Raw genomic sequence first — 21,626 nt, 5'->3', positions numbered from 1 at the left:
TTCAGCTCAGGTTGTGATCCTGGGTCGGGGGATCGAGTCCTGCATTGGGCTCCCTGCATGGAGCCTGCTTCTCCCTCTGCCTATGTCTCTGCCTCTCTCTCTGTGTGTCTCTCGTGAATAAATAAAATCTTTTTTAAAAAATAAAAATAAAATAAAAAGGACCTAAGGTACTAAATTACTTGCCCATCAGCAACAGTTAGCTGAGTGGATCAATTTCTTGATTATCAGGAGAACCCTTCTGCCCCTACCCCATGCCAGCTGATAGCTATATCCATGAAAACAGAGATAAAGTTCTATCCCAAAGACACATCCTTCCCCAAAAGTGTATTATTCTGCCTAAAAAGAAGACTTACTATTTTTCAAAGGATTTAATTTCCACTTTTACTTTACAAACAAAAAAGCTTACAGGCTATCATTTGCCTGAGCATAGATTCAATAGGACATCACCAATGTCAGAAAACAGGAAAGGCAGGGCACCTGGGTGGCTCACTCAGTTAAGCATCTGCCTTCAGCTCAGGTCATGATCCCAGAGTCCTGGGATCAAGCCCTGTGTGGGGCTCCCTGCTGAGCGGGGACTATGCCTCTCCTTCTCCCTCTGCCCCGCCCCCACTCATGCACGCTTTCTTTCTCTCTCTTTCAAATAAATAAATAAAAATATTAAAAGAAAAAAGAAAAGAAAGAGAACAGGAAAGGCTGTTGGCCTTCCCTGACTCAACCCCTACCTGCCAAGAAGCTGCAACCATTTCACCTCACCTCCACATCAAGCTGGAGAGAAGCAGACAGCAACCTACTGATTTCACCTGTGTTCTTGGCAGCAGCCAAGAACTAGTCTTCTAGTCTAGAGACTCTAGAATCCGGAGTCTCTTCCTATTTCTTTAATTCTGGCTACTTTGTTATAAGCTGGGAAAACAGGATTTTCCAAGGATCACTGGCTTTTTGTACAAATAGAGCTACTGGAATGTTTTTAAATCAAGTTACGTGGATTAGAACAGAGAAAAAAGGAGGCAAGGAGGCCAAAGTTACCTTGATGTTGTCCCCCAATCGAGATTAGATTGATCATGGGAGGTGATGGGCATCTCTGAGCCACTGCCCTCCTGTGGGAAAAAAAATTATCAGCTGACTGTCAGATAAAAATGTATCATCAACAACCAACTTCCCAGATTAAGCTACTTCATCCTCTGTGATTCCCCAAAGCCATGGGATGTCAGGATTTCCCCCAATATGGCCAAACACAAATCCTTCTTCTTTCATAGAAAATAAATTAAGTTCTGGGCAGCCGAGGTGGCTCAGTGGTTTAGCGCTGCCTTCAGCCAGGGCCTGATCCTGGAGATCCAGGATCGAGTCCCACATTGGGCTCCCTGCATGGAGCCTGCTTCTCCCTCTGCCTGTGTCTCTGCCTCTCTCTCTCTCTCTCTCTCTCTCTCTCTGTCTCTCATGAATAAATAAAATCTTTAAAAAAAAAAAAAAAAAAGAAATTAAGTTCCATAAAGCTTTTCACATGGAGACATTTTAGAATAGCTTTCCTTCCAAGATAGATGAAGAGCTCAAAAGAATTCGAGGAATGGATCTATCTGAATAAAAGAAAAAAATGAATTCCATGTAAGTGATACAACAAGAAAGGGACTTACAGAAATTGGCCTCCCTGAGAGAATCCCATAGCATTGTAGCCTTGATGCAATTTAGGATCCTTAGCAAGAATCTGACACACAGTTGTTACTTGGGAATTGACATTCAAGAAGAAGCTGTTCTCCACATCCTAAAAGAGAAGCCACAGAGAAAGGACGGGATGAAAACCATGCATCTTCTCTAAGAGGCCAAACCTGGTTAGGTTGGAATTCCCAGTAGCTCCCACTACTCAAGAGCTAAAGTATCATTGTATGATCCGCTGCTAAAAATGCAAGGCAAAGTATTTGAATAGTACATTCTATGGGGCGCGTGGGTGGTTAAGTGTCTGCCTTCAGCTCAGGCCATGATCTCAGGTGCTGGGCTCCCTGCTCAGTGGGCAGTCTGCTTCTCCTTCTCCCTCTGCCCCTCCCACTATTTATGCATGCACACGCTCTCTGTCTCTCTCTTAAATAAATAAATAAAATCTTTTAAAAAAATAGTACATTGTATGAAATCAGTCAGCAAACCTTCAAAGGGTCAAAACTGTGAAAGGCCTTACCTCCATCAGGGTCTTCCCAATCTCTAAAGATAAGACGTAAATTCCAGGTATTTTCTCCTCAACCATTTTTTTAATAGCTCCCATGCTTAAGGGATTACAACAGCTGTCTCCTAGACAACAAAGACAACAGTGGATACTCGTGAACCAAAATATTACACATTTTTTTAAAGTTCTATGCTTCAGGGGCACCTGGGTGGCTCAATGGTTGAGTATCTGCCTTTGGCTCAGGTCGTGATCCCGGAGCCCTGGGATCAATCAAGTCCCGCACCAGACTCCACACAGAGAGCCTGCTTCTCCCTCTGCCTATGTTTCTGCCTCTCTCTCCCCCTGTGTCTCTCATGAATAAATAAATAAAATCTTTAAAAATAGGGGATCCCTGGGTGGCTCAGCGGCTTGGCGCCTGCCTTTGGCCTAGGGCATGATCCTGGAGTCCCAGGATCAGGTCCCACATCAGGCTTCCTGCATGGAGCCTGCTTCTCTCTCTGCCTGTGTCTCTGCCTCTTTCTCCCTCTATGTCTATCATGAATAAATGAATAAAATCTTTAAAAAAAAAATCTTTAAAAATAAAGTGAAAGTTCTATGTTCCAAAGGGCATTATTAAGAACATGAAACATACATAATGGGAAAAAATATTTGCAAAATACATATCCAATATGGGTAAACCCATATTTATACCGAGGATATACAAAGAACTCTTACAACTCGACAAGAAGTTAATCTAATTAAAAAATGGAAAAAGAATTTCAACAGACCTCTCTCCAGAAAAGATATACAGATGGCCAACAAGCACATGAAAACATGCCCAACATCACTGGTCATTAAGATAATGAAAATCAAAACTTAAATGAGAGACTATTTCATACTTACTAGGATGGCTTTAATAAAAAAATTTTTTTTAATTAAAAAATGGAAAGTAACATGTATTAATAGGGATGTAGAGAAACAGGAACCCTTGTACATTGCTGGTGGGAATGTAATATGATGCAACCACTGTGACAAGTTTGGTGGTTCTTCAAAAAACGGTAAACCTAACAATTACCATATGACACAGCAATTTCACCTCTAGATACCTACCCCACATAAATTAAAACATGCCCAACAGAAACTTGTACATTAATGTTTATGGCAGCATTATTCATAAGAGCTAAAGGGTGGAAATGACCCAAATGTCCATCAAGGAGTAAGTGGATAAACTGTGGTATATACATAGTGGAATATTATTCAGCCATAAAAAAAGAATGAAACACTCAGGTGCTACAATATGGATCAACTTAAGAAACATTATTGTAAGTGAAATATGCCAAACACACAAAAAAAAATCACATAATGTATGATTACCTTCATCCAGAATAGGCAAACCTATAGAGGCAGAAAGCAGATTGGACATTTCTACAGGGTATTGGGAGTGCAGAATAGAGTGATTACTTAAGGAGTATCCCAGGTGTTTCCTGGGGTAATGAAAAAGTTCTGAAATTGGAGAGAATTGGTGGTTGTACAACACTGTGAATACACTAAATCCCACTAATTATATATTTTAATATGGTTAACCAATCATATGTTGAGTTCCACCCCAATTTAAAAAAAGAACATTTTTTGCTTGGCTCATGTTTATCAAGTAATAACAAACTTCAAAAGCCCACACAATATAATTGGGACACCAGATTCACAATTGAAAAATAAGCAGAGGTGCACATTATGCTCCCTTATCATCTGGAACACTTGGGGTTAACAGACTCAAAAGCACTTAAGAGTCAGACTCAAAAAAAAAAAAAAAAAAAAAAAAAGGGTCAGACTCAAGGCTAGGACCAGAGAAAGGCAAGTGAAGCACCTGGGACACCAAAATTGAGGTCCGTGCAAGCGCTGACCCTAAACTTCTACAAACTGGAGACGGAATGCCGTCTTAAATTTTGCACCATGGGGGCCTCCTTGCCTCATCCCACTCCCAGCCCTGCTTCCTGTTCCATGGAACCAAACTTAAAAACGGGAAGCAAAGAGAAATAGGCTGAGGTCATTTCCCATTCTGAGCTTAATCATCACATTTCGAACCTAAGGGGAACCTGAAGAATTCATTTTTGAAAGAAAAGCTAAGGCTTAGAGCATCTTCTTATTTCTCCGGTAGTGACTTAACTCTGCTGCAATAGCCCCAGGGCCCAGCACAGAGCTCTGTCTAGATTTGTGGACTCAAATTTCTCTCTCTCTCTCTCTTTTTTTTTTTTTTTCTAATTTCTCTTTGAACAGTGTTCTTTAACAAAACTGTCATCCTCTTCATGCTCCGCAAACTGCCTTTATTAGGGTCATTAGTGGTCTTCACATTGCTAAACCCAATGACCCGTTCTCAGCTGACCCACTGATAAAACTCTATATAACTGATTACTCCCTCTGTATGGACTGGCCTTCCTGGACGTTACACTCTCCAGATGTCCCTCCACCATCACTGTCTCCTCAGCTAGCTCCACCTCATCTCCTCAACCTCCACATGTTGGAGGGCTCAATCTTCAGATCTCTTCCCTCCTGTGTACACTCAAGCCCATGATCCTGCCCAGTCTTGGGGCTTTAAACGTCAGCCATATGTTGAAGACCCCCAACCTAAATCTCCAACCTGTGTATCTGTCCTGGACTCTGAACTCCAAACGCCCCTCCAATGTCTCCTGGATGTCTTAACAGGCATCTCACATCTAGAAAGTCCCAAAGCAGGCTCTTGATCTCCCCACCCCAAATTTGCTGACCCTGCAGACTTCCCCATTTGGGTATAATGACAACTTCAACCTTCTACTTGTCCAGCCCTAAACCCATGGGAATCATCCTTGGCTCCTTTCTCTCTCTCTCATCCTGAATCTAATGCATTAACAAATTCCGTTCGTTCTGCCTTCAGAAGATACTCACACTTTGACCACTTCTCAGCATCTCCTCTTTTACTATACTATTTCATGTCACCACCATCTCTTGTTTAAATTGCTAGAATAGCTTCCTAACTTGTCTCCCTGCAAATGTCTGTAACCCACTGTAGTCTTTTTTTTTTTTTTTTTAAGTAGGCTCCACACTGGGCTTGGAGCCCAACGCGGGGCTTGATCTCACTACCCTGAGATGAAGACCAGAGCTGATATCAAGAGTCAGATGCTTAAGGAACTGAGCCACCCAGGTTTCCCCAATCCATTCTTTTTTTTTTTTTTAAACATTTTCTTTTTTTTTTTTTTTTTCATTTATTTATGATAGTCACAGAGAGAGAGAGAGAGAGAGAGAGAGAGAGGCAGAGACACGGGTAGAGGGAGAAGCAGGCTCCATGCACAGGGAGCCTGACATGGGATTCGATCCCGGGTCTCCAGGATCGCGCCCTGGGCCAAAGGCAGGCGCTAAACCACTGCGCCACCCAGGGATCCCCCATTCTTAATAGAGCAACCAGACGGGGATTCCCTGGGTGGCTCAGTGGTTTGGGCCTGCCTTTGGTCCAGGGCATGATCCTGGAGTCCCCGGATCTAGTCCCGCATCGGGCTCCCGGCATGGAGCCTGCTTCTCCCTCTGCCTCTCTTTCTCTCTGTGTCTATCATGAATAAATAAATAAAATCTTTAAAAAAATATATAGCAACCAGACTGGTGCTTTTAAAATGTAAGTTATATCAGGTCACTCATGTGCTCAAAACGCCTCAAGGACTACCCAGCCATCTCTTTGTAGCCAACTCCGTTGGCAGGCCCAACGTTGGCACCCCCCTAACCTAAACCCCTATTTTTTTCTCCTTGCTCATTCAGTTCCAGCCCCACGGACCTAAATGTTGTTTCTTCAACATATCAGACATATTTCCACCTCCCGGCCTTTGCATTTACTGTTCCTTCTACCAACTATCCACATGGCATCTTCCCTCACCCACTTCACATCTCCGCACAGATGTCACTTTCTCAATGAATCCTTTCCTGACCTTGCTTATAAAACTGCAAGCCCCCACCTCCCATATGTAGCCCCCTCCCTGCTTTATTTTTCTCCATTGCACTTATCACCATTTTACTTTAAGACCTGTCATTTTGGGGATCCCTGGGTGGCTCAGCGGTTGAGCACCGCCTTCGGCCCAGGGCGTGATCCTTGGAGTCCCGGGATCGAGTCCCACATCGGGCTCCCTGCATGGAGCCTGCTTCTCCCTCTGTGTCTTTCAAGAATAAATAAATAAAGTCTTAAAAAAAAAAAAAAAAAAACAGAGACCCGCCATTTTTTAAGAGTCTGTCTCCCCCACCCCACCCCCACCCCCACCCCCACCCCGGCCTCCACCCCCCGGGGGGAGTAAGTTCCGAAAGAGCAAAAAATTTGCTCTGTTGGTTGTCGTACCATCTCGTAGGTGCTCAATAACGACGCGTTAAATGTAAAAAAAAAAAAAAAAAAGAACCCTAGGTGCCTAACAAATCTCCGTTCAAGGGAGGATGTCCGTCCGGGTCCCGCAGCCTCCGCCGCCGCCGCACCCGGACGCCCCGGCCCTGAGGATTCCCCGCGAACAGCCCGAACCCCCCAGCGCGACGCACGGCTCCCGGCGAGCCCTCCCGAAAGCCAGTCCCCGCTCCCGTCTCCCCCTTCCACCGCAGAGCAGCCCCCCCAAATCCTGCAGACGCCGGGCCAGCCGGGGGCCGCGCGACCACGGCCCTCGCCCGGCACGCCCGCGCCCTGCAGACGCGAACCCAGGTCGGGGCGAGCGGGGCAGGCGCCAGGCCCCTCCGACCCCGCCGCTCTCGCTCACCCATCCCATGCCAGATCACCAGCGGCAGCGGCGCGGCCGGGTCCAGACGCCAGGGCGCCCGGGCAGCGCCGGACCCCGGCAGGAGGGCGACGGCCAGGAGCCACAGGCAGCTGGGCGACGCCATCTTGGCCCAATCACGTGACCGCCGCCGCGGCACACACCCCCCCCCCCCCCCGCGGCCGGGCCTGGCCTCGGCGCCCGCGGGGGCCGCCCGTCCGCGCCTCGCCTCCCGCCGCGCTCCTGCCCCACCGAGGCGCGGGTTGCGTCGGCGCATCCTCGCCGCGGCCTCCGGCCTCCTGACAGCGCTGGACGCCCTTCTCCCCACTTTACAGGTCTGGACGCTGAGGCAGCCGAGAATGTGAGACAGGTGCAAAGTTGGCAGGGCTAGCAAGTTGCTGGCAGGTGTTGCGCAGCCCCTGCGCTGTAGCGCCTTGGAGAGAAACATGCTCCGTGCAAGGAAGGTAGGAAGGGGGCATCCGGCTCCCTATTAGAAAATGAAGGGGGCAGCCCGAGTGGGCAGCGGGTTAGCGCCTGCTTCCGGCCCAGGGCGTGATCCTGGGGACCCGGGGTCGAGTCCCCCATCGGGCTCCCTGCATGGAGCCTGCTTCTCCCTCTGCCTGTGTCTCTGCCTCTCTCTCTGTGTGTCTCATGAATAAATAAGATCTTTAAAAAGACAAAAAATAAATAAATGCCTAGACATACGTGGGGCACCTGGGTGGCTCAGTAAGTGAGCATCTGTCTTTGGCTCAGGGCGTGACCCAAGGGTCCTGGGATCGAGTCCCACTTCGGGCTCCCTGATTGGAGCCGCTTCTCTCTCTGCCTGTGTCTCTGCTCCCCCCACCCGTATCTATCATGAATGAATAAATAAAATCTTTAAAAAGAAAAGAAAATGGAAGGAGAGAGGTCATTTCCAGCCAGCGCTACGAATGACCTGGTGTGGGGTATTTGTCTTGGATGTGAAGGAAATGTGGGATTTCAACAGGCAGAGATGAAATGCAGGAGGACTGGAATGAGCCAAGACGGAGAGGTGGACAGGAATGGGATGTTTTGCAAGAAAGGGCAGGGCTTCTAGACTGACACGAATATCTGTTGGATTTTTATTATTTTTTAAAGTTTTTATTTATTTATTAATGAGACACAGAAAGAGAGAGGGGCAGAGACACAGGCAGAGAGAGAAGCAGGCTTCATGCAGGGAGCCCGACGTGGGACTCGATCCCAGGACCCCAGGATCACGCCCTGGGCCAAAGGCAGACAGACGCTCAACCGCTGAGCCCGTCAGGTGCCCATCTGTTGGATGTTTAAACCACAGCTGCTTTCTGGCTTAACCTCAGAGCTGAATGAGCAGGAGCCTCTCCTTCACCGTTTCTCCCTTTTGCATCACCCCCCCCCCTTTAATCCACTTCATGTTCTATTGCCCAATTCGTTATCTAAATCCATTTTCATCTTCTCAATTCCCCATTCACAATATTTTTTTCCGAGAATTATCCGAATAGTCATACATAATTTGGCAAGTAAATTAGGATGTATCCACCACCATACAATGGAATGCAGTGAGGTGAATTTTATAAAGGATAAGATAGACTTTTATATAGCTACATGAAAAAGTCCTCTGTACAGGGTAAAGGAAAAAGTGGTTGCACACCCACCTGAAGCCCTTTTTATCTGATGCTGTTGGGCCTGGTGGTTGGTTGTTACTTGATAAAAATCCATAGAAATGCAGAATTGTAAAGCATTATACAGTATACAGTTGTGTTTATTTTTTTTAATGTAATTTTAAAAAAAGTAACTTTAAGATATAAGCCACTCTGTTTTCCTTAAATTTAAGACTTGGGGGGGGGGGGTGGAAAGACTTGTGAATGTAAATTGCTTCATCAATCTTTTGAAATAGCCTCAGGCTTTTTCTGTGATTATGGGGCCACTGGCTGAAGTGTTTCTTAGATGATTTGTACTTCTTGCCTTTAACAAATCACCCATCATTTTTTTCAATGCTTCTTTAAAATGGGGCATTAACTGGAGGGCACTGGTAAAGCAATCTGAATGCAAAGTTCTTCTAGACGTGTGTAGTTCTTACAATCACAGAATTCTCATCAATACCTAACTTAGAAGTTTTCACCACTTTGCTTTCTTTTTTTAAAAAGATTTTGTTTATTCATGAGAGAGAGACACACACACACACAGGCAGAGGGAGAAGCAGGCTCCATGCAGGGAGCCCAACATGGGATTTGATCCCTAGACTCCAGGATCACGCCCTGGGCCAAAAGCAGGTGCTAAACCTCTGAGCCACCCAGGAGTCCCTCATCATTTTGCTTTTAACTAGTCTTTCCAAAGCATTCAACTTAGTTTTCATAGAAACATCTTTTTATGCTTACATTTTCAAAAATTTAATTAAATTACAATAGCAAATTTCACTGATATAAGAAAGTGGAATAAACCCAGCTGATATTTGGAAGTCAGGTAGCTCAACTGGCAAGAACAGATCTACCCCATAGCTCTAAACAATAGCCTCCCTGAGCACCTGTGTGGCTCATTCAGTTAAGCATATGCCTTCAGCTCAGGTCATGATCCCAGGGTTCTGGGATCAAAGCCCTGCATTGGGCTCTCACCCTGCTTAAGCAAAAAGTCTGCTTCTCCCTCTGCCTGCACCTCCCCCTGCTTGTGTTTTCTCTCTCTCTCTGTCAAATAAATAAATAAAATCTACAAATTAAAAAAGTAGCCTCCTAAAAAAAATAAATAAAAAATAAAAACATAAAAAAGTAGACTCCTAACCCTGTTTAGCATCCTGGGGGCATTGGTAAGTACGTTTTAAAGTTTTTTTTTTTTTCTTAAGTAATCTACACCCAATGTGGGGCTTGAACTCATGACCCTGAGATCAAGAGTCAAATGCTTCACCAACTGAGCCAACCAGGTGCCCCTTTATTAGATTGGGAGAATAGATTAGGAACAAAGAAAGTTACTATTTATTTTTGCAAAAAGTATATATGTTACAGTGATGGTTGCATTTGTACCACTCTATGTTTATTAAAAATCATTGGATCAGTGACGCCTGAGTGGCTCAGCGGTTGAGCTTCTACCTTCCACTCAGGTCCTGATCCCGGGTCTGAGGATTGAGTCCCACATTGGGCTCCCTTCGAGGTGCCTGCTTCTTCCTCTGCCTATGTCTCTGCTTCTCTCTATGTGTCTCTCATGAATAAATAAATAAAATCTTTTTAAAAATCATTGGATCAGGGATCCCTGGGTGGCACAGCGGTTTAGCGCCTGCCTTTGGCCCAGGGTGCGATCCTGGAGACCCGGGATCGAATCCCACATCGGGTTCCCGGTGCATGGAGCCTGCTTCTCCCTCTGCCTATGTCTCTGCCATTCTCTCTCTCTCTCTCTCTGTGTGACTATCATAAATAAATTAAAAAAAAATTTTTTTAAATCATTGGATCATACACATGAAATGGGTGAATTTTATTGTATGTAAAACCTACCATAATAAAGCTGTTCTTAAAACATCTATTCACAAAAAAAAATTAAAAAAAAACATCTATTCACGTATGTCTAGATTTTTCACTGAATTTCTAATTTTCACTGAATTGCTAAAGCGCTGGCAAGGCAACAGAGTTTTCACTATTCACTTTTGGGAGGGGAGGAACGCTTCACCAATTCGTGAGTCATTGTGCAGGGGCCATGCTAATCTCCGTATTGTTCCAATTTTAGCATATGTGCTACAGAAGTAAGCACCACGTTTTACCTTTTTTTTTTTAATGTGTATTTATTTATTTATTTGAGAGAGAGGGAGAGAACACACGTGCATGCTAGCAGGGGAAGAGGAAGGAGAGAAGCAGACTCTGTGCTGAGCATGGAACCTGACTCGGGACTTGATCTCACAATTGAGATCATGACCTGAGCTGAAACCAAGAGTCAGCCGCTTCACTGAGCTATCCAGGTGCCCCACCACTTTTGACTTTTTATACATAAGTATGGCTTGAATTTTTACAACAAAAGATACATAACTTTTATTTTCTCCCCGCCCCCCCCCGGTTTTATTGATATAATTGACATACGACACAGCATTAGCTTAAGGTGTACATCATAATGGTTTGATAGAGATACCTTAACTTTTATAGTCAGAAAAAAAATAAGATGTACATACATCAAAGATATAATTAAAAAGTGTATAATGTATATATACATCAAAAATTATTATACTGTTTGGGACGCCTGGGTGGCTCAGCGGTTGAGTGTCTGCCTTTGGGCCAGGACATGGTCCCAGGATCGAGTCCCACCTTGAGCTCCCTGCATGGAGCCTGCTTCTCCCTCTATGTCTCTGCCTCTCTCCCTGTGTCTCTCATGAATAAATAAATAAATAAAATCTCTTTAAAAATTATTATACTTTTTGATTAAGATGACGAAATAAAGCTTTCTCATAGGCTCTGTTTCCGCCAATACCTAAGAAAGTTAAAATTTCATCCACAGGGAACAAAGGGCCACAACTCAGTATCTTAAATGTCAACAGTGAAAGAAAGAAATAGAATATTCTGGTCTGGAGTAAATTAAGGCTTCCAGTCCTGCCTCCATTCCATCAAAATCCATATTGCTAGGTTCACAAAATCTTTGGAATCAATACATACATATGCACGTCTATTCCAAGAGAGAAGAGAATTAAGTAGTGTCTTTATCTTCAACCTCTTCTCTCCAGAGAAGTGAAAATGACTATCCAGGAGAAGGTGCAATGAGAAGTGGAGAGCAGGCTAGGTGTTTTAGGTGGCTGTGATGAGTGCAGGAGAGCTAATACTTAATTGAGAGAGAGGGTTCCAAGGACTGAGGCTCTTTCATGTTGGAATGGGATACAACAACCTCTAGTAGAGTGAACTCTGAAACAGACTTCTAAAATTTCAGAAAACATGGAAGACATAGAGGAATGTAGGTATTCTAATAAAGGGTGCCTACCGTTGCCCCTGAGTTCTGCCCTCCTCTCTTTCAGACAAGCTTATAAATCATAGAAAAAGTGCAGGGCAGCCCCGGTGGCGCAGCGGTTTAGCGCCGCCTGCAGCCCAGGGCGTGATCCTGAAGCCCCGGGATTGAGTCCCATGTCAGGCTCTCTGCATGGAGCCTGCTTCTCCCTCTGCCTCTCTCTCTCTCTCTCTCTCTCTCTGTCTCTCTCTCTCTCTCCATCTCTATGAATAAATAAATTTTAAAAAAAGGAAAGAAAAAGTGCATACGGCATAAAATAACAGCCTTCAAGCTGCAGTTCATTAGGAAAACCAAGTTGGTTTCAGATAAAGTGGCAAGGGGACCCCTGGGTGGCGCAGCGGTTTGGCGCCTGCCTTTGGCCCAGGGCGCGATCCTGGAGACCCGGGATCGAATCCCACGTCGGGCTTCCGGTGCATGGAGCCTGCTTCTCCCTCTGCCTGTGTCTCTGCCTCTCTCTCTCTCTCTCTCTCTCTCTCTCTCTCTGTGACTATTATATATAAATAAAAAATTTAAAAAAAAAACAGATAAAGTGGCAAGGAATTTAGGAGGCAAGGAGAGAAATCAAAGGCGTTCACCCCAAGTGCTTTGAATTCTAGGATAACCTACGAAGAAAATGAGCTCGATTAAGAACTCAAAAATAGGGCAGCCCCGGTGGTGCAGCGGTTTAGCGCCTCCTGCAGCCCAGGGCATGATCCTGGAGTCGCGGGATCGAGTCCCACGTCAGGCTCTCTGCATGGAGCCTGCTTCTCCCTCTGCCTGTGCCTCTGCCTCTCTCTCTCTCTGCATCTCTATGAATAAATAAATAAAGTCTTAAAAATATATATAAAAAAAAGAACTCAAAAATGAAAATAATAATAAATAAATAATTTTAAAAACTCAAAAATGAGATAAACAACTGAAAGAGATGAATAGAGAAATTGCACATCCAACAAAGCCAAGACCGAAACAATATCATTATAGAGCTAATAAATACATCAAAAAAGCAAGGAGTAGAGTAGACATGGCTGTAAATGGAATTATTAATGTGGAAAGATGGCTTGAAATAATCACAATAAAGGCAAATGAAAACCACAAAGAGATTAAAACGATCATCCCCGACCCAAACACTTTTTAATCAAATAGTTCAAAGTATCCATGTAGAAAGGCACCAATAGAGTTCTTACTTCCTCTGGATTTGGTTTTAGGAGGAACCATTCAGTAAGAGACAAGTAGAATTCTTCCAATTTAAGTCAACACCAGATTGTTATTTTAATAAACAGCCTCTGAAGCTTATTAATATTGTAACAGTAAGTGAGAACTTACAGAGCCTGAAATTCAGTGTGACCTCAAAGAGTACTGAAAGTTAGTAAGATACATATCCATTCCCTGAACAGACAAGGAACAGTGGGAACATGGAGTAGAACCTGAATTGCTCATAGGTTTCAGTTGTGTGTTGTTATTATTATTATTGCACACAAGAAATGAAACTGCTTTATGTAAATGAAAATTTTTTAATTAGGTTGCTTGCTATTATCTTAAAGATTTTACTTATTTACCTGACACAGAAAGAGAAAGAGCACAAGAAGGGGGAGCGGCAGGCAGAGGGATAAGGAGAAGCAGGCTCCCCACAGATCAGGGAGCCCGATGCGGGGCTTGATCCCAAGCCCCTGGGGTCATGACTTGAGCCAAAGGACTCAAAGCATTTAGCTGAATGAGCCACTCAAGGCACCCCAAGTTGCCTGCTATTAAAAACACATCATACGTATTAATAATCCAGATTTAGAACATACTGGCTTTTCAATAAAATGAACAGAGAATTTACCAAGTGGCCACTTACAGTGAATTCTCTCAGACTGAGAAATAACCGATTTCCATTATTTGAGCCATGAAAAAAGATCACGATACCATTACCTGATGGCAGCAATGGATAAAAGTAATACCGAGATTTCTTGGTTTGGGGACACCTGCCTGGCTCAGCCCATAAAGCATGCAACTCTTGAGGGATCTTGGGGTTGTGAGTTCAAGCCCCATGTCGGGTGAAGAGATTACTTAAAAAAAAAAAAAAAAAAAGGGCACCTGGGTGGCTCAGTTGGGCATCTGCCTTTGGCTCAGGCTCCCTGCTCAGTGGGGAGTTTGGCTCTCCCTTGCCCTTTGCCCCTCCTCACCCCTTGTGTTTGTTTTCTCTCTCAGATGAATAAATGAAATCTTAAAAAAAATTTTATTGGTCTATTAACTATTGGGAGCTACAAAAATGATTCATAAAAATGAAAAAGTTTTATTAGACATGCTGTCTACGTTAGAAAACTTTTGAGAAAAATGCTTTCTTCTTGCCCAATGGAAAGGAATATCATCCCTTTTTTTTTCTTTGTAACATTGAGACAACTTTTAAAGCTTTTGATATTTCTTATCAGATACAGACACACACACAATGTTGAAATTCTAAGAAAGGCATGAAAAAGAAAATAAGGCCTTTCTTCCTCCCCATTTATTAGATTTTACTCCCTAGAGGCAATTCTGTTAGCATTTTCTGCTGTTTCATTTTCCTGATATTTATCATGATTTCTTCAATCAGTTTAATTTATTGGTTTGTTGATTTTAAACTGTATCTCTCCACAGTAAAAGATAAAGAAATTAACAAATTTCCCCTTCTTTTACTTCTCTCCACCTCTAAATTTTTATTACTTATTGTAAATATAACATTTATATTATTTTTGTTACTAAATTAAATACTAAATTAATTTGTATATAGATTGACTAAAAATAAAACACCAAAACCCAACACTTACCATATTATAATTCTACAAATATTAACAGGAGAACCAAGTAGTGTGATTAGACCTTTCATGATGAAAATATATTCCCAGGTCATTAAAACTTTGCAACTCACAAGGGAGCCTTCCATGTATCAGGACCTTATGGATCTTTTATTTTTTCTCCAAGTTTTTTTTTTCTCCCAAGCTTTTTAAATTTTGTCTGGTCTTGTCTTACACTTCTATTACTTAAATCCTACATGGTCCTCTTTGTTAGATGGTATCTAACAAAGGGGTATATCTATTGATGTGAAGTGTTGGTGGGTTCAGGAGTAAACGGTTAAGAAAAAATTCTTGAGACATCTTCAGTGCAAAAAAGGTGGTTTTATTGAAGCATGGGGACAGGACCTCTGGGCAGAAGAGAGTTGCACTGGGATTTATGAAGAGTGACTGATTATGTCCTTTTAAGTTGGGAGTGCCTTAGGGATAGCCTAAGTCTCTAAGGAATTTGTTTGTTGTTTTAAGATTTTATTTATTTATTCATTAGAGACACAGAGATAGGCAGAGACACAGGCAGAGGGAGAAGCAGGCTCCCTGTGGGGAACCCGATGCGGGACTCAATCTCAGGGCCCTGGGATTATGACCTGAGCCAAAGGCAGACACTCAACCACTGAGCCACCCAGGAGTCCCCTATCTGTAATTTTTAAGGGGTTTCTGACATCCTACTGAGTTCTGAATGGCCATTTTTATCACTGTTTTTGAACATGACAATCCTACCTAGGACGAGTACTAGGGCCCAAATGCATGTGTTTTTTGTTTTTTTTTTTAAAGATTTTTATTTATTTATTCATGATAGTCACAGAGAGAGAGAGAGGCAGAGACATAGTCAGAGGGAAAAGCAGGCTCCATGCAGGGAGCCCGATGTGGGATTCGATCCGGGGTCTCCAGGATCACGCCCTGGGCCAAAGGCAGGCGCCAAACCGCTGCGCCACCCAGGGATCCCCCAAATGCATGTGTTTTAACACAACTTTGGAAATACAACCTATGCAATTATTTGCCGCATTCTTAGGATCTGTCCTCAGCCTGTACAGTCCCGTTTTAGCAAGAATCCTGATAAATCAGTTTGGCAAGAATTCCATTGATATCTTTAAAAAAATTCCATTGATATCTGATCACCATTGATACTTAATCAATGGTGATCATTGATTCTACACCCTTGATGTCTAAGTTCTTGGCCTACTTTTAGCTAGAATCCTGTTAGACAAGTTTATAAAGGAGCCCCAGGTGCCATGGCTGACTCAGTCAGAGACTCTTGATCTCAGGATAAAGTTTGAGCCCCATGTTGGATATAGAGATTACTCAAAAATAAAATTTTTTTAAAGATTTTATTTACTTATTCATGAAAGACAGAGAGAGAGGCAGAGATACAGCAGAAGGAGAAGTAGACTCCATGCAGGAAGCCCAACGTGGGACTCAATCCTAGGACCCCGGCTTCACACCCTGAGCCAAAAGCAGGTGCTCAACTGCTGAGCCACTTAAGTATCCCTCAAAAATAAAATCTTAAGAAAATAAAAAGAATAAAGAATCTCCTTATTCCTGAGTTCTCTTAATAATTTTCACTCCATTGACTCTGTTCCCACTTTCCCCCACCCCCACTTTGCTCATTGCTTTTAAATCACCAGCTGTCTTTCCTGTATTTGGAGTTCAGCTCAGTTTTACTGAAGCCTTTCTGCTCTATTGCAATAGTACTGAATGAAATCTGCCTTTACTGATTTTAACTAATGTCTGGCTCTATTGCTCCTTAACAATTCTGGGTTCAAATAATTATTCCCTCAAAACTTTGAAGACATTCATTACTAATGATGACAAGTCTCATTCCTTTATGGAGAAATTGCTTTGTTTGCTTGCTTTTTTTTATTTTGTGGATGCCTGGTTGCCCACTCATATTCCTATAGGGAGAGCTAGCCCGAGTTTTCTCTGCCTGTGTGTTTTTTCAATAGACCTATCCCTTAACCTTGAATTCTATGTGAACAGGAGGTATGCATCATTATCATCAGGCAGGCTTCCTCAGAAGTTTCCTGGGGAGTAGGCAGGCCGTCCAAGGACCTCTATAACTAACTCCATCATGAAGGTGGAGTACACAACATGAATCATCCCAGAATAAAGCTGTTGTTCCCCCACCCACACTACCTTTTATGCAGATCTGATCTGCTTTTTTTTTGAGCCTAAATATTCCCTCCAGGAGCCTGCTCCAGGCAAATCCTCAATGTCTTCAGAAAACATCTAGGCTGTGATTAGCAGATAGACCTTTAAAAGGAAGCAGTTAGGTTCCTCCTTTTGTGGATTGTCTTCTTTTGCCAGATTATCTATTGGAAATTCACCCTCCTCTGTGCTATCCCATATCACAAGGACTGGAAATTTGGGATCTATATTTTCCAAAATCCCTTCCCAGTGAAGTTCAGGTTAGTGCCAGCCAATCATTCAGAAGATATGGATAGAAGCAAAAAAAAAAAAAAAAAAAAGAAGAAGAAGAAGCAGCCATACATTATTGTTGCTCAGGCAGCAACAAGAAGGTAAGAGGTTTTGCAGTGGCTTCTAGGTATTTTCCCACAAACTGCCCAATTCTGACTCTGGAATCTAGTGGGGAATCTGAGAGCAAAGGATGACTTTTCCTGACTTTCAATCCTCCAGCTCTTCTAATGGTTTGGTAAAACAGCTACTTTCCTGAAATAAACTCCTTCCTGCTTAAAATATCTAGAGTAGTTTCTGTTACTCTGATTGATCCCCAACTGACACAGTGACAAAAACAAGGAAAGCTGGGAACGTAAGCCTACTTTGAGACAAAATTGGCTGGAAAAAGTCCCATGCGGTGAAGGCAGGTAGCTGTAGGAAGAGACAAGAGCTGATCACTAGAGCTCACACTAAGAACTAAGGGCCAAAGCTCTTCAAGGAAAAGGTAGCTGGGACGGTTAGGGTTTTCAGACTGTGAGGACACAATTTTCTTTGTTTACTACTGTATCCCTAGTGCATGGCACACAAAATTGTAATATGAACATGTTTGTGCTTGCTTCACCAGCACATATACTAAAACTGAACATGTTTAATAAGTGAATAACCCAGTAAGGAACTGTGCCTTTCTTTGTGCTTCAGTTGGAATGCTTTTGGTTGCAAGTAATGAAAAATCCAACTTGAATTGGCTTGAGCAGTAAAGGAAATTTATTATTCCACGTATCTAGATTTTTAGAGATATGCTGACAGCTTTTTGCAACAACTCAACGAGGATCTAATTTCATTTAATCCCTTAGTCCCTGCCTTCTAAAATGCCGACTTCATTAAAACTACCTTCTTTTGGGGGCGCCTGGCTGGCTCCCTCAGCAGAGCATGCAATTCTTGATCTCAGGGTCATGAGTTCATGCCCCATGTTGGGTGTAGAGATTACTTTAAAAAAAAAAGAAGAAAGAAAGAAAGAAAGAAAGAAAAGGAAGAAGAAGAAGAAGAAGAAGAAGAAGAAGAAGAAGAAGAAGAAGAAGAAGAAGAAGAAGAAGAAGAAGAAGAAGAAGAAGAAGAAGAAGAAGAAGAAGAAGAAGAAGAAGAAGAAGAAGAAGAAGAAGAAGAAGAAGAAGAAGAAGAAGAAGAAGAAGAAGAAGAAGAAGAAGAAGAAGAAGAAGAAGAAGAAGAAGAAGAAGAAGAAGAAGAAGGAAGAAGAAGAAGAAGAAGAAGAAGAAGAAGAAGAAGGAAGAAGAAGAAGAAGAAGAAGAAGAAGAAGAAGAAGAAGAAGAAGAAGAAGAAGAAGAAGAAGAAGAAGAAGAAGAAGAATAATTTTGGGCAGCCCGGGTGGCTCAGTGGTTTAGTGTCGCCTTCAGCCCAAGGCGTGATCCTGGACACCCGGGATCGAATCCCATATCAGGCTCCTTACATGGAGCCTGCTTTTCCCTCTGCCTGTGTCTGTCCTCACTCTCTCTCTCTCTTTCTGTCTCTCATGAATAAATAAAATCTTAAAAAAAAAAAAGAATCTTTAAAAACAACAACAACAAAACCCACAATTTCTTTTGTTATCCCAAGATTGATGTCCATACTTTCAGGGTTACACACTTTATCTTTCACGTCTTACAGAAAACAGGGAGTGTTTGATCCTAGCATTCCTAAAAATCATATGATGGGGTTGTATTAGATTGCATGCCCACCCCTGGACTATCACTGTGGCCAAATAACCTGTGATTTACAGTCAGCTTCCTTGGACAAAATGAATGCTATAAAGGGAAACAAAAATACTTTCTGTTCTTAATATGTGATCTACTGTATTGCCAATTCTTTTCTTTTTTTTTTTATGATAGTCACACACAGAGAGAAAGAGAGGCAGAGACATAGGCAGAGGGAGAAGCAGGCTCCATGCACCGGGAGCCTGATGTAGGATTCGATCCCGGGTCTCCAGGATTGTGCCCTGGGCCAAAGGCAGGCGCTAAACTGCTGTGCCACCCAGGGATCCCCGTATTGCCAATTCTTGGGGAGACCTTCATCTCTGGCTACCTGAAGCTGGGCACAGGAACTATTTACACAAGGAGTCACTAGATAGATGTAGATTCTACAGTGGATAAGACATAGCCAAATGACTCCAGTTAGTGGGAGAAGAGCCTGTCTATCTCAACAATAAGCCCCAGACATTTTCTGGGTGAAGATGTTCATTCCTCAGAACCAGTGTTGATAAGAAAGAAGGTATGCCTCTGTCTAGGACCCGGCCACAAGAGTCAAGGCCTGGGGTCTTTAGAATTTCCTTTAGCTATTGAATTGAGTGGTCTAAAACCCTAGATCCCACTTCTCTTATCTACTCCATGACTTAGCTCATTAATTTATTCCCTCTCACTTGCTTATCATCAGAATGTCCCTCCCTACTTGAGTGTTTCCATGAGCATATAAATAATGCTGTAATTTCCCCTATCATAAAAACATACCTCCTTGGCACTTTGTACCTTCCCCTATTTCCCAGCTCCTCTTTGCAGAAAAAAAGATCCCTTGTAAAGTTGTATTTACTTCAAGTCTCTGTTGCCTCTCCTCTCATTTGCTCTTGAACACATTTTAATCAAGCTCATATTCCTAGAACTCCCTAGAGTGCTCTCATCAAGGTCACTGATAATTGCCACTTTGCTGAAATCCAAGGGTTACCTCTCAGTCCTCATGTCTCTCAGCTTTTCAACAGCATTTGGCACAATTGATCAGACCCTCCTTATTAAAACCCATTTTTCACTAGGCTTCTAAGACCTCACACTCCTAACACTTTCCCTGCACCTCACCTGCTGCTCCTCAGTTCCCTTAGCTTGTTCTTTCTCACTTCTAAAGGCAGAGTGTCATGAGTTGGTCTTCATAACTCTTTTCTATGCATGTTCCCTGGGTAATATCATCTGGCCCCATGACTTCAAAAATGGTCTATTACCTACTGAAGTATTTACGGGAAGAACAGTAAATATCCAGAATTTGCTTTAAAATATTCCAGGCTTGGGGGCACCTGGCTGGCTTGTTAGGAGGGTGTGTGTGACTCTTGATCTCAGGGTCATGAATTAGAGCCCAACACTGGGGTTAGAGATTACTTAAATAAATAAATAAAAATAAAAATAAAAATAAAAATAAAATAAAATAAAATAAAATAAAATACTCCAGCCTAGGGAGGAATGAGGAAAGATGGGACAAGACTAATAAAATATTAATTATTGATAAAGCTAAGTGATGGGTACACAGATATCCATCATATTATTCTCTCTACTTTTGTATATGCTTAAAATTTTTCCATAATATAATAAATAAAATCTGTATACTGAACACTTCTATATTTATATAAAATATATATATATTATTAAAAAGGCTTTCAAGCCTTTTTTTCCTAAACTCCAAACATGTATTTGCAACTGCCTCCTCAACATTTCTACTCGATTGTTCAACAGTCATTGCAAATTTAACATGTCTAAAATGAACCACCTACCAAACCCTCCTTGCCCCACAAAAAACAAAACAAAACAAAACAAAACAAACAAACAAAAAAAAACTGCATCTCCCAGGGTTTCCTGTCTCTGTAAATTACATTACATTTACCCAATTGTTCAGACCAAAAACTTTGGAGTCATCCTTCCCTCCTCTCTTTCACTTATAATCCACATCCAATCCCATTGCCAAAACACACTCAATTTCTGACAATTCACTACCTTCCGTGTTACCATCCTTTCTGTTGATATACCCAGCCTCCAGCCTCCAGCCTCACTCACGTCCAGGGTTGAGGCTCTCCGGCTCTCTGTCTTTACTACAGTCTAGTGAACTGGCCTCCTGCTGTTTCATGAGCCCAAGAAGCAGACTCTCACCTCCAGAGACCTACTGTTCCTTCTGCCTGGAATGCTTTCCCCCCAAGCATTTGCCTGGCTTAAACTCTCCATTCCAAGCTCCAATCAGTCATTAACTTAGGTAGAGCTTTCCTCAAACAATTTATGTAAAACAAATGCTGCTTTCACTGTCTATCTCCCTTCCTGTTTGATTTTCCTATTATTTTATATATCCATTAGTTACTTGCTTTGTAAGCTAGGTAAGAACAAGAACTTTGTCTTGTTTACTGCTATAACCCTAATACCCAAAATAATTCATAGCACAAGTAGTGTAAGTAATTTGTTGAGAGAATAGATGATTGGATGAACGGGTCTCAGATAAGGGTAGAAGATAGCCCTGCATTTGGATGCTCCAGGTTGAGGGGATGTGACTCTTCCCTTCCCCACTCCCAGCTTCTGTGCTCACCTGAACCATGCTCAGACCCTATAACATCCAAAAGGTTTTTTCCGTAAGGTGGAACTAAGCAGGTATAACCCCAGAAATTAGAACAGTTAAATAGTCCTGAGTAAGATATTCCTTAGAAAATGAATTCTTTTTACTTTTTATTTTCTTTTTAAATATGGAATACTTCACGGATTTGCGTGTCATTCTTGTGCACGGGCATGCTAATCTTCTCTGTATCGTTTCAATTTTAGTATATGTGCTACCAAAGCGAGCATTGAATTCTTAAAAAAAATAAAAAAAAAGATTTGGGGATCC

The 21,626-nt window shown here is 42.6% G+C and overlaps 1 protein-coding gene, 1 non-coding gene and 1 pseudogene across 4 annotated transcripts in view; all 3 read right to left on the bottom strand.

Annotated features, from left to right (window-relative positions):
* The window catches only part of PPT1 (palmitoyl-protein thioesterase 1), a 71,706-nt gene that overhangs the window by 19,190 nt on the left and 30,890 nt on the right, over positions 1–21,626 (bottom strand). For 2 of the 3 annotated variants that reach the window (XM_077844624.1, XM_077844623.1), the window contains exons 2-4: positions 2,165–2,274; positions 1,629–1,756; positions 1,024–1,094 (exon numbers count right to left, since the gene is read on the bottom strand). In XM_077844624.1, the coding sequence (XP_077700750.1) occupies positions 1,024–1,094; positions 1,629–1,756; positions 2,165–2,248 (283 nt within the window). In that variant the 5' untranslated portion in view covers positions 2,249–2,274. Of the gene's footprint in view, positions 1–1,023; positions 1,095–1,628; positions 1,757–2,164; positions 2,275–6,879; positions 7,037–21,626 lie in introns of those variants that run through there. The other variant, XM_077844622.1, reaches the window with a different exon arrangement.
* On the bottom strand, positions 10,502–10,602 carry LOC144282791 (U6 spliceosomal RNA; annotated as a pseudogene).
* LOC144282773 (U6 spliceosomal RNA) lies at positions 21,481–21,586 on the bottom strand. The gene has a single exon (XR_013351216.1). It is a non-coding gene; the product is annotated as a U6 spliceosomal RNA (small nuclear RNA).

The sequence above is a fragment of the Canis aureus genome, chromosome 13 (assembly GCF_053574225.1).
Source record: "Canis aureus isolate CA01 chromosome 13, VMU_Caureus_v.1.0, whole genome shotgun sequence".
Classification (NCBI taxonomy): domain Eukaryota; kingdom Metazoa; phylum Chordata; class Mammalia; order Carnivora; family Canidae; genus Canis; species Canis aureus.
Note: the sequence above shows the minus strand (reverse complement) of the source record. Positions and strands in the feature narration are given on the sequence as shown.